This window comes from Liolophura sinensis, chromosome 1 (assembly GCF_032854445.1).
Source record: "Liolophura sinensis isolate JHLJ2023 chromosome 1, CUHK_Ljap_v2, whole genome shotgun sequence".
In the NCBI taxonomy this organism is placed as follows: Eukaryota; Metazoa; Mollusca; class Polyplacophora; order Chitonida; family Chitonidae; genus Liolophura; species Liolophura sinensis.
This window is the reverse complement of record NC_088295.1, coordinates 67,521,080-67,538,348: the sequence shown is the minus strand read 5'-3', so window position 1 is coordinate 67,538,348 and position 17,269 is coordinate 67,521,080. Positions and strand designations below refer to the sequence as shown.

The 17,269-nt window shown below is 37.8% G+C and overlaps 1 protein-coding gene across 2 annotated transcripts in view; it reads right to left on the bottom strand.

The window, feature by feature from the left end:
• Window positions 1–517: 517 nt before the first annotated feature.
• Window positions 518–17,269, bottom strand: part of LOC135482133 (unconventional myosin-VI-like) — a 47,875-nt gene continuing 31,123 nt past the window's right edge. For both annotated transcript variants that reach the window (XM_064761979.1, XM_064761980.1), the window contains exons 18-31: window positions 17,087–17,180; window positions 16,601–16,731; window positions 15,597–15,804; window positions 14,856–14,946; window positions 14,148–14,298; window positions 12,706–12,846; window positions 12,214–12,290; window positions 10,572–10,650; window positions 10,080–10,129; window positions 9,710–9,814; window positions 6,209–6,312; window positions 5,306–5,440; window positions 4,228–4,425; window positions 518–3,061 (exon numbers count right to left, since the gene is read on the bottom strand). In XM_064761979.1, the coding sequence (XP_064618049.1) occupies window positions 2,871–3,061; window positions 4,228–4,425; window positions 5,306–5,440; window positions 6,209–6,312; window positions 9,710–9,814; window positions 10,080–10,129; window positions 10,572–10,650; window positions 12,214–12,290; window positions 12,706–12,846; window positions 14,148–14,298; window positions 14,856–14,946; window positions 15,597–15,804; window positions 16,601–16,731; window positions 17,087–17,180 (1,755 nt within the window). In that variant the 3' untranslated portion in view covers window positions 518–2,870. The remainder of the gene's footprint in view (window positions 3,062–4,227; window positions 4,426–5,305; window positions 5,441–6,208; window positions 6,313–9,709; window positions 9,815–10,079; window positions 10,130–10,571; window positions 10,651–12,213; window positions 12,291–12,705; window positions 12,847–14,147; window positions 14,299–14,855; window positions 14,947–15,596; window positions 15,805–16,600; window positions 16,732–17,086; window positions 17,181–17,269) is intronic.

The window sequence follows — 17,269 nt, the reverse complement described above, 5'->3', positions numbered from 1 at the left end:
TTTATTTATATTTTTCTTGTACAAATGAATGCCCTGTGATTCTGATGAAAATACATACATAATCCAAAGTCATCGCATTTATAGTCCCCTAACTGGGCCCTTGTTACCTCCCCAGTTCAAACAAGCTACTAGTCAATTGGATCATTTGTCGACTTTGTCCTCGTGCATGTAAATGTATATGCACACCTGCCACCCACTACTTCAAGTTTACTTTCCTCCTTGTGCTAATTCAGTTTTGCAGCTTCACTTGATTTTTTGCATATGTCAGTATTTAAAACCACGTGCTGTCTATCATAATGAGAAGACTGTAATAAGTTTCTACCTCAAGAGACAATACAAAATAACATTAACATATTTTCATACAAAATAACTTTTATCAACTTGGTTCCAATCCAGCTCTCACAACTCCTGATGTTTGGTATAAACAAACAGCTTGAAGCCCATCCCAACTCAGCCTGACCTGTGTGTCAGATAGTATAAGCACCAGTGTATACGGTACAATTTGTATGGATTACAGTAAAATTGTGCTTCTATTTTGCTAGAAATTGGGAAATGAACAACAGAAAAGATAGATATATGCCACAAAGACAAACTGGACACTTTATTCAACAACAGTTTTCCACAGGTACACACTTAACAATGACAATTCTGATCAGGAAACTTCAGGTGGAATGTTGATAAATGTGCAACAATTGGTTCATGAGTGACATGGTGATATGTTCACACGTAACTGGCCAGGTGTGAGTCACAGATGTTCACATGTAACAGTAGCCATTACCTAATATAAACTTGGAAATTATTTCCAGGGGAGACAACCATTTATGGAACCATTTCTTTATGTAACCCTTGCACACGGATGTACGTGTATTAAAAGAGCAGCGCTGTTTTTCTGGAATTCAGGAATGTAAGTGAAATTTCCTCCGGAAAATGAATTATAAATTACTTATAAATGTAAGTACTGCCAATTATTCCTACATCTATATCACTATAGTTTGTCCAGTGCATAGCTTTTGATATTTTCTCCATGGAGACAATGATTAGTTTTTCATTATCACGGAATGGTTGTACACATTTTCACAATAGACAATTCCTTAACACAGCAAAGCATCATAGATGAACTTGATAGTTACAGAAAACTATGAATCCTTCCAGGGACAACTTCTTAGACCACACATGGCCTACAAACAAAGTAACTCAACAACAAACATTAAGCATAATTTTTAACAATCCCGCAGAAAGAATAATATCTTCAAAAACACAAGTACTTAGTATGAGTAAAATAAAACAAATGACTTAATATCTTATATCATGAAATTTCACTATTTAGAATCTGTAACTGTTCTTTAAATACAAACGTGCATGTAAGACAACAAAGATACCGTCATAGTTGTCGTCGTTTTAACTTCTGTTATCAGTGAAATAAATTCTTCTCAACTCTTTTTTTTTTAAATCATGACAAACAGGATTATATAGACATAAACAACAGTTTAATTCAAGTAACAAAACCACAACAGCCCTTTGTAACGTGTACTTCTGCAAAGGGTTCCTATTAATTTTACTATCAACTCCACAAAAGTCCAGAACAATACCAGTAAAAAACAAATCACATCGCTAGAAAGTTTTCCAATATTTTTCTTCCTGATCTTAAGTTGTTCCTTCTTCTCCTATTTTTCAATATGTTCTCACTACCGATACAAACAATTATATTCTCTTATCTTAGACGGTTTCATAAATTTATGTAAAATACTGGTTTCTCTTTTCAGCAACTTGACACATATTAAGGGGGCAAGTACAGGCCTTTTTCAATAAAAGTAGCAAAATTTCAAATTTCACTGAGTAATATAATTTTAGAAATGCAATTTCCCACAATATTCTATCCCCATTCTCTTTGAATATCCCTTCTTTACCTATTACTTCTTTAAACATATTAATTATGTAAAATGTAGACATTAAACCGATCAATTTTAAGTCTGCAACAAGTTTCCATGACAACATGTAACATAACAGTTACAATACAGAAATTACTCCTACAGAATGTAGTATTATAACACTTTACCACCATTTCACGGGTTAGTTCACAAGATCACAGTGCCCCTTTCTGGTTATAAACACATACTTCCATGTCCTATTTCACTGATGTACCTATACCCCTGCGTAGTAATGACACACTCATAAAGTTCACTAACACAACAAATAGAAAAAGCTGCAATAAGTTAACAAATGGGGTGATTTCAAGCCTGTAATCCAGTACCATCGTAACTACAGCTATGACTTTTACAGTGAGCTATTGTACAACGGACAAGAAGGTTTTAACATACACGTAGAAGTACGTAGCATGAGCATATCAATAAATGGAATGTATTCATTAGGTTATTGTCATGGCTACTACTCAGTAAAACTGATGGACTTACAAAATCTGCATGGAGGTAAATGACCGGCACATTGTCTTACTGGTATTAAATGAATAACATAATCATAAAGATATTTTCTGTTCTTAACTATAAAGGCTTACTACAAGAGAGTCAGTCAAGGACTTCATCTAGAGCAACCTTGGGAGAAGCAGATTTTTTGGGATGGAAGTTGGGTGCACAGGGTGCTGGACATCTGACCCCACCATCTATTTTCAGCGTGCTTCGTGGTTTGGTAGAAAAGCGCATGAGGAAACTCGATGCCTGATCTAACAATTTGTTTAGTGGAGCGAAATTTTGGGTAACATACACATGAAATGTCAGACTTCAATGTACATACAGCTAGTATTAAGTACAAAATAAATATGGTACATTTAGCCAGGCTATATATTATTTTCTTCAGGCTAATATTACAACCAGCGCCCAGGCAGGGTTTAATGTGGGGAGCATAATCCTACTTTTCTATTTAGTTATACCAAGCTTTTGTTGTAGAAATTTGGATGAGATTTTCTTGGCATGTTTTTTAAGGTACTCGCTTCCGGAATGTTTCTGCCATTCCTCCTCAAAGATGTTTTCCAGGATCTCGGCACCTCGCTTGCGGGTTAGTCCTGTCTCGTCCAGGCTCAGCTCACACATCTGCATGTCATCCACACCTAGGTGAGACGAAATACAGTGGAGTCAAGAAATATCAAGAACATTTGACTGAATTCACCTCAATGGAGATTGTGACACCAGAGATTATTAAATATAAGTGTGGCCCAATGAAATTAATCGAATCATACTGTACTTGGGTGTGATATTTGATCCTAGGGAGCTGTATTTTTGTCAGATAATCTGTAGTGTTTGTCCTTGTTTTTGTAAATAATGACTCGGAAATGTTGCAGAAAAAAAAAATTTTATTTGTTCATTGCTAAATTTAGCACAATACTAATAAGGCGCAGACCAAAAGCAACTTCACAGAATATTCAAGTACAATGGCAGTAGAAAAAAGGGAAATCGAAAAAAACTTCCTCCTGATCCTTTTTTTCCCCACAGCATCATATTTTGCCCATAATAATTGATTGATTTATATATCCATACTGGAGCTATATCCTGACTGTAACTTGTGAAGTGTGGAGAAAACACAAAACCTGGGAATGAACATCCAACTTTTGGTATTACATTTGGGGGTTATTTGTATCAGTGATGGAAGTCCTAGGGTACATGTAGGGTGAGCTATATAATATATAGGTCATTATGAAGTGTTTTCATACATTACAGAGTGGCATGGACTCAATATCACTCCAATACGTACTAAACAATTCATAATAACCCAAAACTATTTCCCTCATACGACAGACATCTGAGGTTATTGGATTCAGGAACCAGTCGCAGATACCATGGATACTGGGAAATACTTCTCAAATGAAGCTGCAGCCACAGCTAACCAATACAGTGAGAATTAGATTTGAACAGGTTAAAAGTGTCTAGCAAACTTAAGAAGTTCCCTATAATTAAGCGAGGGGTTAAATAACAATATTACCATACCAAGTCTACCACATATTCTGCAAAATTCAATTGTTAGTGGACAAATTTGCATTAACTTTCACTCATTTTTCATAAATTGTTTCATAATAAAATATAAAAGCAGGACTTGCATATCACTAGGAATATGAACAAAGTTGACACATTCACAGTGAGATACATGCGCCCCGGCATAACACAAACAACTATGCCACATGTGTTAATCAACACTAAATGAAATCGAGCCAATCAAAAGTCTTAAGGGTTGACTACCTTATTTTATACTCGCATGACATGCATATATAGTGCCACATACCAGAGACCAGAAGGACGGGTGGTTTGTCAGGGTGCAGTTCCATCTGCCTGGCAATCCACTTCCCGTCAAAGTGAGCGTACCAGGAGCCGCGCTTACGACCAGCTTCGTGCTGATCTTCTGATGGACGGACAAAGGGAATGCGGAAATAACGCTGCATATTCTCATCCTTGCCACTTGTTCCATTCATCGCTGTTTCAGCTGGGAAGAAAGACAGAAAAAGAGGCTTTTTATAGGGAACTGGATAAAAGACAAAATAGTTTTGTCAGGGGCCAGTTGTTTAAAAGTGTATTAGGATTAATCCAGGCTTAAAGCTTAATACAATCTCATACCCAAAAGTAAAATGGTACTTAGTTTGCACTACAGTTCATACCAGGATTAAGTTCTAATACACTTCTGAACAATTGAGCTGTTTCATATTGTTAGATATAACCAGATTCTTCATATGTAAAATCGAATCAATCAACCGATTTGCCATCTTTCCCCCACCCCCTTTTTTTTTTTACATCTTTTTAACTAGCATTCCTAACTTGGTCATTTATTACCTACTAAAGAAAACAGTCAGTGTGTGTTTCTCAAACCTGTATCAGTTTCTTTTCAACTTTTGGAAATGTTCATATTTGAACAAAACCATGTTCACATGTGTCACTGGTTGAATAGACTTGTCACCTAAAATTAGGACAAAACCACACGTTCTACCATTAGCAAGACCATAGTTCACACGTTGTGATTTTTTAAATGTATATATTTCATTAGAATTTTAGGTCATACTCAAGACACATATACCACTGGGCCAGCATTCTGGAGGGAAGAAATCAGACAGATTCTGTGGGAAACTCATGGCCATTCATAAGTTGCGGTCACACCTTAGCTTCCAGGTATTACTGGGAAACCAGCATGAACTAGAGCTGGAACTAATGAACTCACAGTGATCCCCCTGAGCGCCTCCCCAAACACTGTGTTGCATTATCAAACCCATCATGAGGCCATGGAGGTCTTCTTCATGTTTTGACAGTATGTATGCTAGTACCCCACCATGTAAGTTTGGCTAAACAATTTAACTCTGCTGGAGAAGACCGACCTTCTTGCATGATGGATTCGGGGACCCTCTCATCCTCCTCCTTGTTGTCCCGCTTCTTGTTTTTGGATTTCCAGCTGTGGTACACCTTTAACCGACGATGGAACTCCTCACGACAGGCTGCCAGCAAGTCCAAGTCTGTCAGGTAAACATAAATATTCTTATACAGTTCACTCCAGAGATCGTTACATGCCTAATGCAACTTTCTACCACTTTGTTTCCTTTGCCTGCTTCATGCTTTATCAGTTCCACTATTATCTCAGGCATACCATAATAGTGTTTTCTTTTAACATTCCAGTTTACATGGGCTAGCACATTTATGATGCTGCATCAAAGACATGCCATTTTAAAGACGCCACATGATACCCCAAATACTAAAATTGAGACGTTTACCCACTAAAACAGGTGTATCCTTGAAAAGAACAGAACAGAACAGGAAAAAGCTACTAAAGGGAACTACTTTAAAAAATTAATCAATTCAGCGTTTAAGAAGACTGGGATCTGCCATATTCACTACACTGTGGTAAGATGGATCACAACACTGTGATCATTTGATTGATGTTTAGCTCACACCAGTTTTTATTGTTTTGCAGGCAGAATAAATCTGTAGTCAATGTCTGAATAGGGTACAAAAATAAAAACTTGAAAATCATCTAATTTGTGGAAAATGTGGAATATCATGGAAAATTTTCCAGTTGAACACATATTTACATGACCAGAAAGCCTAGAAAAACTGGAAAATCATAGAAACTTGGAGGTCGGGGAAAAACAAATGCGGATTTCAGTTTTATCCTTATTCCATTATTGGGTATTTGTAAAACAACACAAAACTGGTGTCATCTTACCAGTTTTATGGCTGGAAAACCTCATTCATTCACACAGTGATTAAGTTATTATCACACATACCACAGGAAGTGTTGATGGCATCTCTCAGCTCAGCATACTTCCACTTGGACAGGTCAAACTTCTTGGAGGCAGCAGCCTGTCTCTGAGCCAGTACAGCAGATGACCTGAGGGGAGGAAGAGGTTATACACGTGATAACTACCCATAACTCACAAATAATATGCTTCTTCATGTGTTTGTCTTCTTCTCTAGAAATGTATACTGTATGTATTCCTCCTCAGTGAAGGAATGCGGACATATTCCTATTGGAGTGCTCCACACATACATATATATATATATATATATATACAGATACATACATACACACACACACATACAGTGTCCTATTAATGCGGATATAAATGCAATAATGTGAACATGTATCCCCCGGGTTTCCTCCCAACATAACGCTGGCCGCCGTCACATGAGTGAAACATTCACTCAGGGTGTAAAGCATCAATCACAAAAAAAGAAATAAATACTGAGGACATTATCCTTGTGAAAGTATTAATGCAGACACATTCTTTTAGCAGTATACCAATGTGACTGTATGCCTCTCTTGGGACTGTACCAACGTGAACATATGTACTAAAAAGCCACACAGTCATTGCTGCCCTAGTAAAACTCTGTAAGTCTTACTAATTTAATTATTTTAACGTGGGCATATTGTTTGAGGAACAGAGTAATAATCCTCATGAAAGTATTTAGGAATAGACCAATGTGCCTATATTCCTCTCTTGGGAGTGTACTAACACAGACAAATATATGCCATTTGATGTGGCAATATTGTTCAAGGGATGTAATAATGTGGACATATTCTTTGAAGAATTTAATAATGTGGAGATAAGCCTCTTGAAAACATTAATGCAGATATATTCCTTTAAGAGTATTCCACTGTGCACATATTCAGAGTGTGCTGACATAGATACAGGTCATTTGATGTGGTTAAATTCTTTGACGAACGTACTGTAAAGCCACAGATACATCCCGCATACTCCAATATGCCGCAGTGTTAACTCTGAGTGGTAAATCGTGGAAAAACACCTGTAACAACCAATAAGCTGCAAGGCAAACTTGGGCCAGCCATTCGGGATATCAGATCACTCAATGCAGAAAGCCATCAAAGGACCATGCTGAGAATGGTGCCGACCTTTGACAGGGATTAGCGTGACAAATGTAAATAAACAGTGTAGACAACTTTGGTTAGCTTGCAATGGTTATATCAACAAAGCAAGTTAGAATTAGTACAACTTTGTTGTTTACCTTTTCATAAAATCAGCAAGATACATCACCTGGCTTGAACTCTAAGGTCTACATACAGGAAAACAGCTGTGCGAAACAACTTCCAGGTACATCCAAAACACACACAAGGATACAATTGTGGTGCAGCTGGCATTAATTCCTTAGAATATAAACGTAGCAAGACTGATCTACAATTTCATAATGCAAATGATTCTTGGAAAGGAGGTATGTCAAGACGTCATACATTTATAGTAACTGAAAAACTGCAGGCCATTTGCAATGCTGAGGCTCACGGTAACTGCGGCACTGGATGAGAGTTCCCCACGTGCAAGAGTAATGTCAGGCACTGGCGACAGATTAAAAGTAAACTGGAGAAGATCACAAGGAACAGACGAACGTGCTGAGGAAGTAGCCCTCAACTCCCCCAGATTGAAAGAAACCTGCTTGAATATATCAAGGATAAAAGAAAGGAAGGCCTGGTTGTTTCAAGTGGAAACCCGTATAAGAGCCTTGACACTCGCCAAATCCACCCCAGGAGTCGAAAACTTCAAGGCATCCACATCATAATTCATGGGTGTGTGTAATTTCATGAACAGGAATAATCTATCTGTCAGACGTAGGACAAACCTTGCCCAAAAATTTCCTATGGATAAAGACGAGAAAATGATGAATATTCAGAAAATCATTATCCATCAACGGAAAACGAGATATTATGTGTTGGACCAGATCAAACGCCACTGACCTTTGACCTACCAGCAGATACATCCATTTCAGTGCAGGAGTCTAAAACAGTATCTATTCGTCAAGCTGGAAATGAAAAACATTTTTTTTACGCTTATGCTTGCCCACACTGCTGATGGTGGGAAACTACCATCATAAATCGTCTTGACGAGGAAGGCACTTCCCAAATTACAGTTCTCAGCAGTAATCGCAGTCTGGGCACATCCCAATGGGTGGTTGGATGATGCCATTATGGCAGACTGGCTGGAGACAGTGTCTGGGAAGCGCCTGGGTGGTATTCTGAGAAGAAAGAGTCTTCTTGTTCTTGATGCCTTTAGGTGTCATGTCTGACAAGATCAAGGCCACTCTGTGGGACAGACACAATACAACATTGGCTATCATACCAGGAGGGATGACTTCCATGCTATAACCCCTCGCTATGTCAGTGAACAAGCCCTTGAAACAGAAACTGAAACAACTGAGCGGATGTCTGGGGACAACCACTCCTACACCAAAGGGGGGAACAAGAAGGTTAAGAAGGTAGATCGCCCAGTCATCTGTGAATGAGTGCTCAAGGCCTGGCAAGAACTGGACCCTGCCACTATAGTCTGAGCATTCAAGAAATGCTGCATTTCCAACGCTTTGGATAGTACAGAGGATGATTCCTTAGGACAGATCAGCCTGCTGAAGACTACAGTAAAGTCGACAATAGTGACGACCACATAGATTACAGTAAAATGTTAGAGGATGAAGATACAGACTTCGAAGGCTTCAACATGGATGGCTTTTGCACGGCAAAAGTTGTTAAAGAAAAGTTGGAGAAAAACAACATCAGTTTGTTACATGAAATATTCTTATTTTGCTTTAACACACACGTTTTTCCACTTGAAGATATCTGTGTTCAGTTGTTCTGAATGCTGTCGTCGCATGTCTGCCATCTTTGTTTTCTCTCAAGTTTCACATTGAGTACCACGTGCTGTTTGCCTTGTGTTTGGGCTCAATATAACACCATGCATCTACAGACTACTCTGACTACTTTAGACTACTTTATCCCAACATTCCGTTACCAACCAATAACCGCACCACGAGTGTACAGGTCGAATTTGCCCCCAAAAAGTTTCGGTTTGTATCCGAGGAAAACTTTACTGGAAAAATGTGGGCATAATTCTCCAGAAAGTATTAATGAGGAAATATTCCTTCAGAAGTATACAAATGTGGACACAGTCCTCTCCTGGGAGTGTAATATTGTGGACACAGTCCTCTTGAAAGTATTAATGTAGACATAGTCCTTTTGAAGTATACCAATGCGGATATAGTCCTCTCCTGGGAGTGTACTATTGTGGACACAGTCCTCTTGAAAGTATTAATGTGGACGTAGTCCTTTTGAAGTATACCAATGCGGATATAGTCCTCTCCTGGCAGTGTACTATTGTGGACAAAGTCTTCTCCTGGGAGTGCACTATTGTGGTATTAATAATTAAGTATTAATGTGAACATATTCATTTTGAAGTATACCAATGTAGACATAGTCCTCAATGTTCTAGGGTTATATGTAAACTTACCTGGTCAGGGGAGGCACTGTAATGTCATCCACCTGGTTCTGATCCTCTGCGGCCAGGCGCAACGCTAGCTCACGATCTCTATGTTCCTGTTCCAGTGCGTACTGCCTGTAGCGGTAAACAGCGAGGTGTAAATGCTTTGAACTGGCAAGTCACCCAAAGGGGTCTCACACAATGCACCTTAGATATTTCTTTCTGGCATAAATATACTTAAGTATTTACGGCAATTTACAACAATAACAAACAAAAAGAATGAAAACATGTGTTTTGTAGTTTGACGGTGGCGATGAAAATCAGGGGTTGTTAGTTATGCGGTTCAATGAACACTAATGGCAATGATGCGGCTGTAAAATAAACATTGCACAGTTTTTACCTAGCTCTATCTTCTTCAGCCTCCTTGGCCATTTGAGCTTGTAGTTTTTCCTGGAATTCAATAAACAAATTCGAAACATGTAACTCTTGATAATATTCACCACTCCATAGGGCATAATCACAAATATAATATACATTTGGTACAATTTTTAATTAGAAAATGTATACATATAAATTCTAAACTTTGAGCTATCAATTACCCTATGAAGTGACAAGAGACCCAAAAATTTTGCAAGATTTTAATATTAAAATATTAATCCCACTTGAATTTTAACCCTTTGACAGACGGCAAAATGCTCCTGCAAGCAGTGATCAAGCATGTAAAACACAAACTATATGTTTATATTATAAACATATTTTGTCCTAGTGTTGACGGATAATCCATCAAACACAGTTTCTGTCACAAAAACAATTTCTGAGCCTCCATTCCCTCCTATTTCAGTTATTAATACAATAAATTCACAGAGAAATACTATATTTTTTTTTAACTTACAGCAGCTTTCCTATCAGCCTCTTCTCTTGCCTTTCTTTCTTCCTCTTCCTTCTTTCTGCGGGCCTCCATTTCCATTTTCCTGAACAAACCAGGGGTAAAATATCCTCAAAACTCATGTAACATGTAAGTCATGAGTCATGTAACCTAGTTTGGACAGCATGAATATCTGATGTTAACACTCTGGTGTCTACCTCTCCTTATGTCATATGTGCGCTACCAGATAATATCCATCTGAGTTCAGCATCATAAAACACATCTACTGTAAATTATTATATAAGCGAATATAATGTCGCTTATTTGTTAGTAGGTGTAGCATAAAATAAAACGTTTGTGAAATGACAGATTTTTTTTATTCGACTGAGTGGGCTGTAAGTACATGGGTAATTACTATTTTCAACTACATATAATTACCTTCATGCACTGCCCATAAAACACAAGTTATTATCTACAGAAAGAATTACGATCATTTTCAATTTCTGTATGATATAAAGTGAAAGTGGTAGTGTAGTACGGGCATACATGTATGTGTGTTAAAATACTGGCATCTAGATCCACTCTGGGCATATGGCCTTGCTGTGAACATCACAGTTATGACAGTCAATTGGGTGTCCTTACAGTAAAGAGCAGGGGCCAATTTCATGAAGCATGTTTAATGTTAAGTTGCCCTTTGCTAAGTACGCTTTATATCTCTACAACATATGTTGTCATGGTAGTTAAGGGCAGACTTAGCCAAGTAAGCTTGATCAAACCAGCCCTAGGACAACTCAAGTTTACAACCACTACTGTAAACCTTTTTGCATGTTTGCAAGTTGTTTATTCAAGTACATTCTGAAGGCATTATTCTGTGTTGATTTATACAATTATACTTTTTGTGAAGTCAAGAATCCCACTAATGTAGTTCTGTCTCCAAAATCAAATCAAAAATGTGCATAAATTGTACTAAAAGTTGGTGTTTCGTATGTGAAAAGACTCAGGAATTAAAGTAGCACTAAATGAGTCCATGTCGGCACATTACATTTCTGACCCCATGACCAACAACCTTCTTGAAACTTATAAAAATTTGAGATATCGTATAAATAATGACTGAATCTATGGGTACAGTAAATGGGGAACTTGAAAAACTCGTTCCAGCAAAGCGGTCAAAAGCTATGAACTTTTTCATTCTTTTTCTTACTACATCACAATTATCAGTGCATGTGTGCTCAATAAACACCTAGGTAGTACAAAAGAACTGCAACGTCTCAGAAGAAATCAAATGTGTTCTACTGCTATTTAGGTCCTATTGTATAGCCCATCTGCAAGTTGACCGACGGTCCAAAATGTTTTTGTGACACATCCATTTACTTGTTAAAAGTTTCAGTTTCTCCTGTGATAAGTGGCTCTGGTACACATGGTCAATGTGATGAAGCAAGGAATGTGCCCATCATATAACAATCAGATCTAGCCACAGGAAATTTCCCAGTGCCAAGTGAGCATTACCAAAACCAGTAGTGAGCAAACTTGACACCATACAATTCTTTTCTTTTTGAAAGACAATCTGTCAACAGCTATGAACTATAGAATTGCAAACAAGCATCTCAGAGTGCTGAGACTTTCAACCAATTTTAAAATTTTTTGAACAGATGGAGAATGTCTGACATACAACTTCCTTTGTTCCTCTTCTTCACGTTTCTTCCTTTCTTCCTCTTCTTTCTTCTTCCTCTCTCTCTCCATTTCCTCCTGTAACCAGATGATAGCTTGTAACAATTTGGTAATCAGGAAGTCATTTCAGAAAGACATAAACCTTTTTTCCATTGGGGTAGCAAAAAAACATAAAGATAGGGTAGAGGGTGTCCACACTGCCTTATCTTGAAGCATTATTGTTTCAGAGAGGTGTCCAGATTTCATTTTCCTCATCATTATCAGTGTAAGCGTGCTGAATACAGAAAGTCCAAATAGCACTAATTTTCTGTTTAGACCAGAATTGTGGTGGGAGGAAACCGAGCAGCCAGGGGGAAACCCACGACCATCCGCAGGTTGCTGCCATCAATGATCTACACTGTAAAACAAAGCAACGCTACGAATGAGTTATTCTACCAGAAGATGACTGACAGCATTCTGTAGTAGTACAGCCTGAGCTGCTAGTAAGCCTGACCTGTATTTTCCTCAGTCTCTCCTGTTCTTCAGCATTCTTCTGCTGCTCCAGTTTCTTCTTCAGTTGACCGAGCTGGTTGTTCATGTTGGCAATGAGCGCGTTGTAGCTCTTGTCCATGTCTGCAAAACTCATTGGCTCATTCTGTAAACATGACCAGTGCCCATGGATAAACTAAAGGTTGTTTTCATCACACAGATAGTAAGTGAAACCCACACACGTATAATGTAGGCATATTCTTCTGTTTCCAAGCAATTTATTTTTATGCATTCAAACAGTTATTTGATTGTTTTTTTTGCAGTAGTTTAGCACAAATCCTATGATGGCCATTAGGGTCAAGGCAGAGTAAACTCTCCTGAATCCAGAGAAAACCACTAACCGTGACAAAATCCCCACACACATATGTGCACCTTATTGTAACATGTTGTTTTTAAATTTATTACCATTGTTCATTTCATACAACATTTCAAAACAGCTAATTACAGTGTTATTGGTTGTTTTTTTCTAAACCGGTTGCATAACATGTAACTGGGACTTGGTCACATGACCAGATGGCATCCATATTTGTTTACAAGTGAACGCTGATAAAAACTCTGTGGCAAAAAACAGGTAAAGATCCTCACAGGAGAATTGTGTAAAATAATTGGGAAAATGTCTGTGGCATTTAGTACAGAAGTTGTTTACAACTGTGTGTTACTGTTACTGTAAATTCAATGATTACAAGTTCTGTAACTGTAAGCATCTGATCTTCTCCATTCCCTGTGTATGGAGTGAACATTTGTACAGCCTTAAGCAGTAGTCAAACGAGCAGCCATGCAGGTAGTTTGTCAAGCTTTGTCGAGATTTATTTTATAGTTCGAAACATTAATGACATGTGTCACAGACTTTGTGTGACTGTGCACTGCGGTAACCTCCGTGAGCATACCATAGGTAAGTTATTCCAGTGTCCCCCTCCAATCACTAAAACAGTGGCCTCAAGTTTGATATAAGATCAATATGTTTCACAAGATACAGTTAAGCCATTTCCTGTTCCCCTGGATACCCAGAAGTTGAAATATTGCACTTGTTATTTTTTTTTTAAGATTCAGGGGCTGTTTCCACAAAGCCATTTCTGAATTTAGTCGAAATTTATGTGTGGTTATTTCTTCTGTAAGTAGAAATTTGGACACTTTTGTCTTTAGCTAGTACTGATGAGGTAACAAAATTTAAATTTCTAACCCAAAAAATGAGCCTGATGAGCCTTAGTCAGAAATGGCTTTGTGGAATTGGCCCCCGAGTGCTTGTGCAGTAGCTATACATATATATATATATATTAAGCTGGTGTAAAACAATCAGATAAACATGTTGAACTGATTGTTTTACACCATATTAAAAATATTTAACTTATGTATGATGTTTGAAATGATTTTAAACGAACTCTTAATGACAGGAGTTGTGTCCCTTACCCTGATCTTCTGTACTAATCCCTCAATGGCATTTTCCAGATCTTTCACCTGTTTGGTGGCAGACTCTTTCTCCTTCTTCAACTGACTCACAATCTGTCCCATTAAAGTCAGCTGACCCTGCAGTGACTTCACCTTGCCAATCATCTTGTACCTGATGACCACAGTTTCATAATAAATAAATCAACTCTACTGGTGTAAATTTTTGTACATCAAAATAATGAGAACAAAACCATTAGTCTGATCAATCAGAGAGGGTAAAAGGCTTGAAGGAACCAAGTAAGAAATGTAGTGATTATTCATTTCTTCTTGTGTCATATACCAATGGACTTGAGTCTGTAATAACTTAAAAACCATGCAATACAGAGAAATTTCACTCTTATAAAAAGAAAATTATACTTTTTGTGAAGCCCTGAAACTGGCCAATGCAATCAATGTAGTTTTGTCTCCAAAATCAAATTCAAAATGTGCATTAATTGCACTGAAAGTGGCTCTTTCATATGTGAAAAGGTTGAGGAATTAGGGTATGTAAATAGTGGGGGTTTTCCTAGACAAAAAACATCAGTCGCCATTTTACCAGGAAATGCTTGAGAAGGCTCTTACCAACAAACAAGCGGTTCTTCAAACCCCACCGAACTAACAAAGTAAATATTTCAGATATTGTTGCGAAACTTGAGAACCTTGCATACAAAGTGAAATATGAGGACTTACCTTGGTCTGTATTTCTTCACACAGAGGAACATGCGCAATGCCTTCTGGATCTTAAGAGTCTGGGCAGCCCGATACATGATCTTGTTCTTCACTGGAAATCAATCAACATTATTTCTTTATCTGATTGGTTTTTAATATTGCTCTCATAATTTGTCACTAGCTGCATGTCACCTAAAGTTCAATATGTAAAACTACACTGTTGGATGCAAATAAAGGCCTCAAAATGACTCTTTTGATGTCAACATATATTGAGATTGTCTTAAGCTTTAAATGAGAATTCATTCAAATTTCACATAAAAACTTTTAAGTGGCCCAATCAATCAAAATCAAGAAATGAGTGACTTGGAAAATACAAAACTTTGGTAGGTGTAATACAGTATATGAAAATGATGAAGAAAACAAAGAAATTTCTGAACTTAAAACAGATTTGAACCTGTCACCTTACTCTTGAAGGGCCAAGGTACATGCTGCAGAAATTCCTAGTGTATTTCGCCAGTCACCCGATTTACCATAAGCTGCTACGAAAGTGTTTTACACTATTGTTCAATGACGATATAAAACAATGGTTGTGAATGTAAACCTGACCAATATAAATTTAAAAAAGAACAAGAACAGCTAATCAGAACTCAGCTTTCCATGGTGCATTTTTCACAGCATAATGGACAGCTGAGATAACAACACGGAATAACAACATGGAATAACAACACAGAATAACTACACAGTATGAAATGCCAGACTCACGTTTGATGACAGAGAGAGTGCAATACTGGGCCTTCCTCCAGCGTGAACAGATTAACCAGGTCTTCACCTTCTTCACAAGCTGAGCCAAGTTTTCTGGGTCAGACTTCATGATCTGGTCGAACTCGGCAAACTTTCCAGGACGGAAGAAAACTTTGGTCAACCCAAACTTGAAATCCACTTCATTCAGACCTAAGGCTTTAAACAAGCACTGTAAAAAAAAGAGAGAGAGAGAGAGAGAGAGTCAAGAATCCTTGGTTAACTGCTGAAAACAAGTCCAGTTTGGTAGCCGACTGATCAAAATGATTGTGGTTATCCTTAATCTGAATTGTTATTTCCACTCATCGGTAGTCTCAACAACCCATCAGTAGTCTAAAATAGAGTTCATTCACTTATTTGTTTGACTGTTGTTAGACTATTGATGAAAGAATTAATTTACGTATTTGTTTGATTGAGGTTGTACTCCTGCTAAATTTTTCACTTATACAATGGCTGCCAGTTTTAAGGTGATGGAAACTGGATTGCCCGGGTAATTCAGTGACCTTTGGCAAGTTGTTGACCCAGTTTGTGACTTGCATCGTGCAAAGATACATGTCGTACTGGTGGAAGACAAGTGGTCTGTGCAGCTTATCCATGGCTTATAACAATTACGCAGAAAATCCATAAGTTTTCCAACATCTGCTACAATTATCTTGACAACTATTAAGTGCTACTCTACAACTTATTCAGTTTCACCAATTTAACAATCACGCTGAAAACCAGTAAGTTTTCCAACATCTTCTGCTATTATAGCTTATCTAGACAACTAACTGCTGGTTTACAACTTATCATCATTTCACCAACTTCACAATCTTGCTCACAAGTGTCTTAGCGCAGTCTGGAACTAAAGTTAACTGCTAACTGATTGTCTCTACAACTTATCCACCTGTTTAACAGTTGTGTTCAAAACTCACAAATATTTCAGCATGGTCTGGAATTATCAACGACCTTGACCGTGATGATCATACCTTACAGAAGAGGCGGGGGTCCAGCCTGGAGAGCTCTGGGGGCAGGTACTTCTTGTACATGTTATACAGGTCAGCAAATGGGGTTCTAGAGGGGTAGCCCTGTTGCATAAGGTCCAAGACAGAACCCATACCTGTCCAAGATAAAAACAACAGTGAATAAATATGTCTTAATTAAAACTGAAATTAAAATTATTTTTAGTGACATAATATGTCATCAATGACCTGTATGTATTTACTTATTTGATTCAGATACTGTGCTTTATTCAAGCATACTGGATTTGTATTACAGCAGATACAATTAAAAGAGGACTCAGCTAAAAGTACTAAACCATAAACACATCAGACGCAAGACATTACCACTGCTTGGTCAAGTTGTCAGTAAAATCTCAAAATTACCTCAGATATTTTAAAATGGATTATGCAATACTGTTTTTTTCTTTTCAGACATATATGGTCAAATCTGACGGTGTATGGGATAATGCTTACCAGCACATTGGAGCTGACTGAGAATTTGAGCTCCCTCAAAGCAGTGGTCCACCATCTTCAGGTTAGGCTTGATACAGCGGATGAAACTGGTGCCCTGAAACACAATCATACAGCAAATTTGCTTTAACATATCATTTGTGATAAAAAAGAACGATTTAGCTGAATCATGAACATTTATGCAGG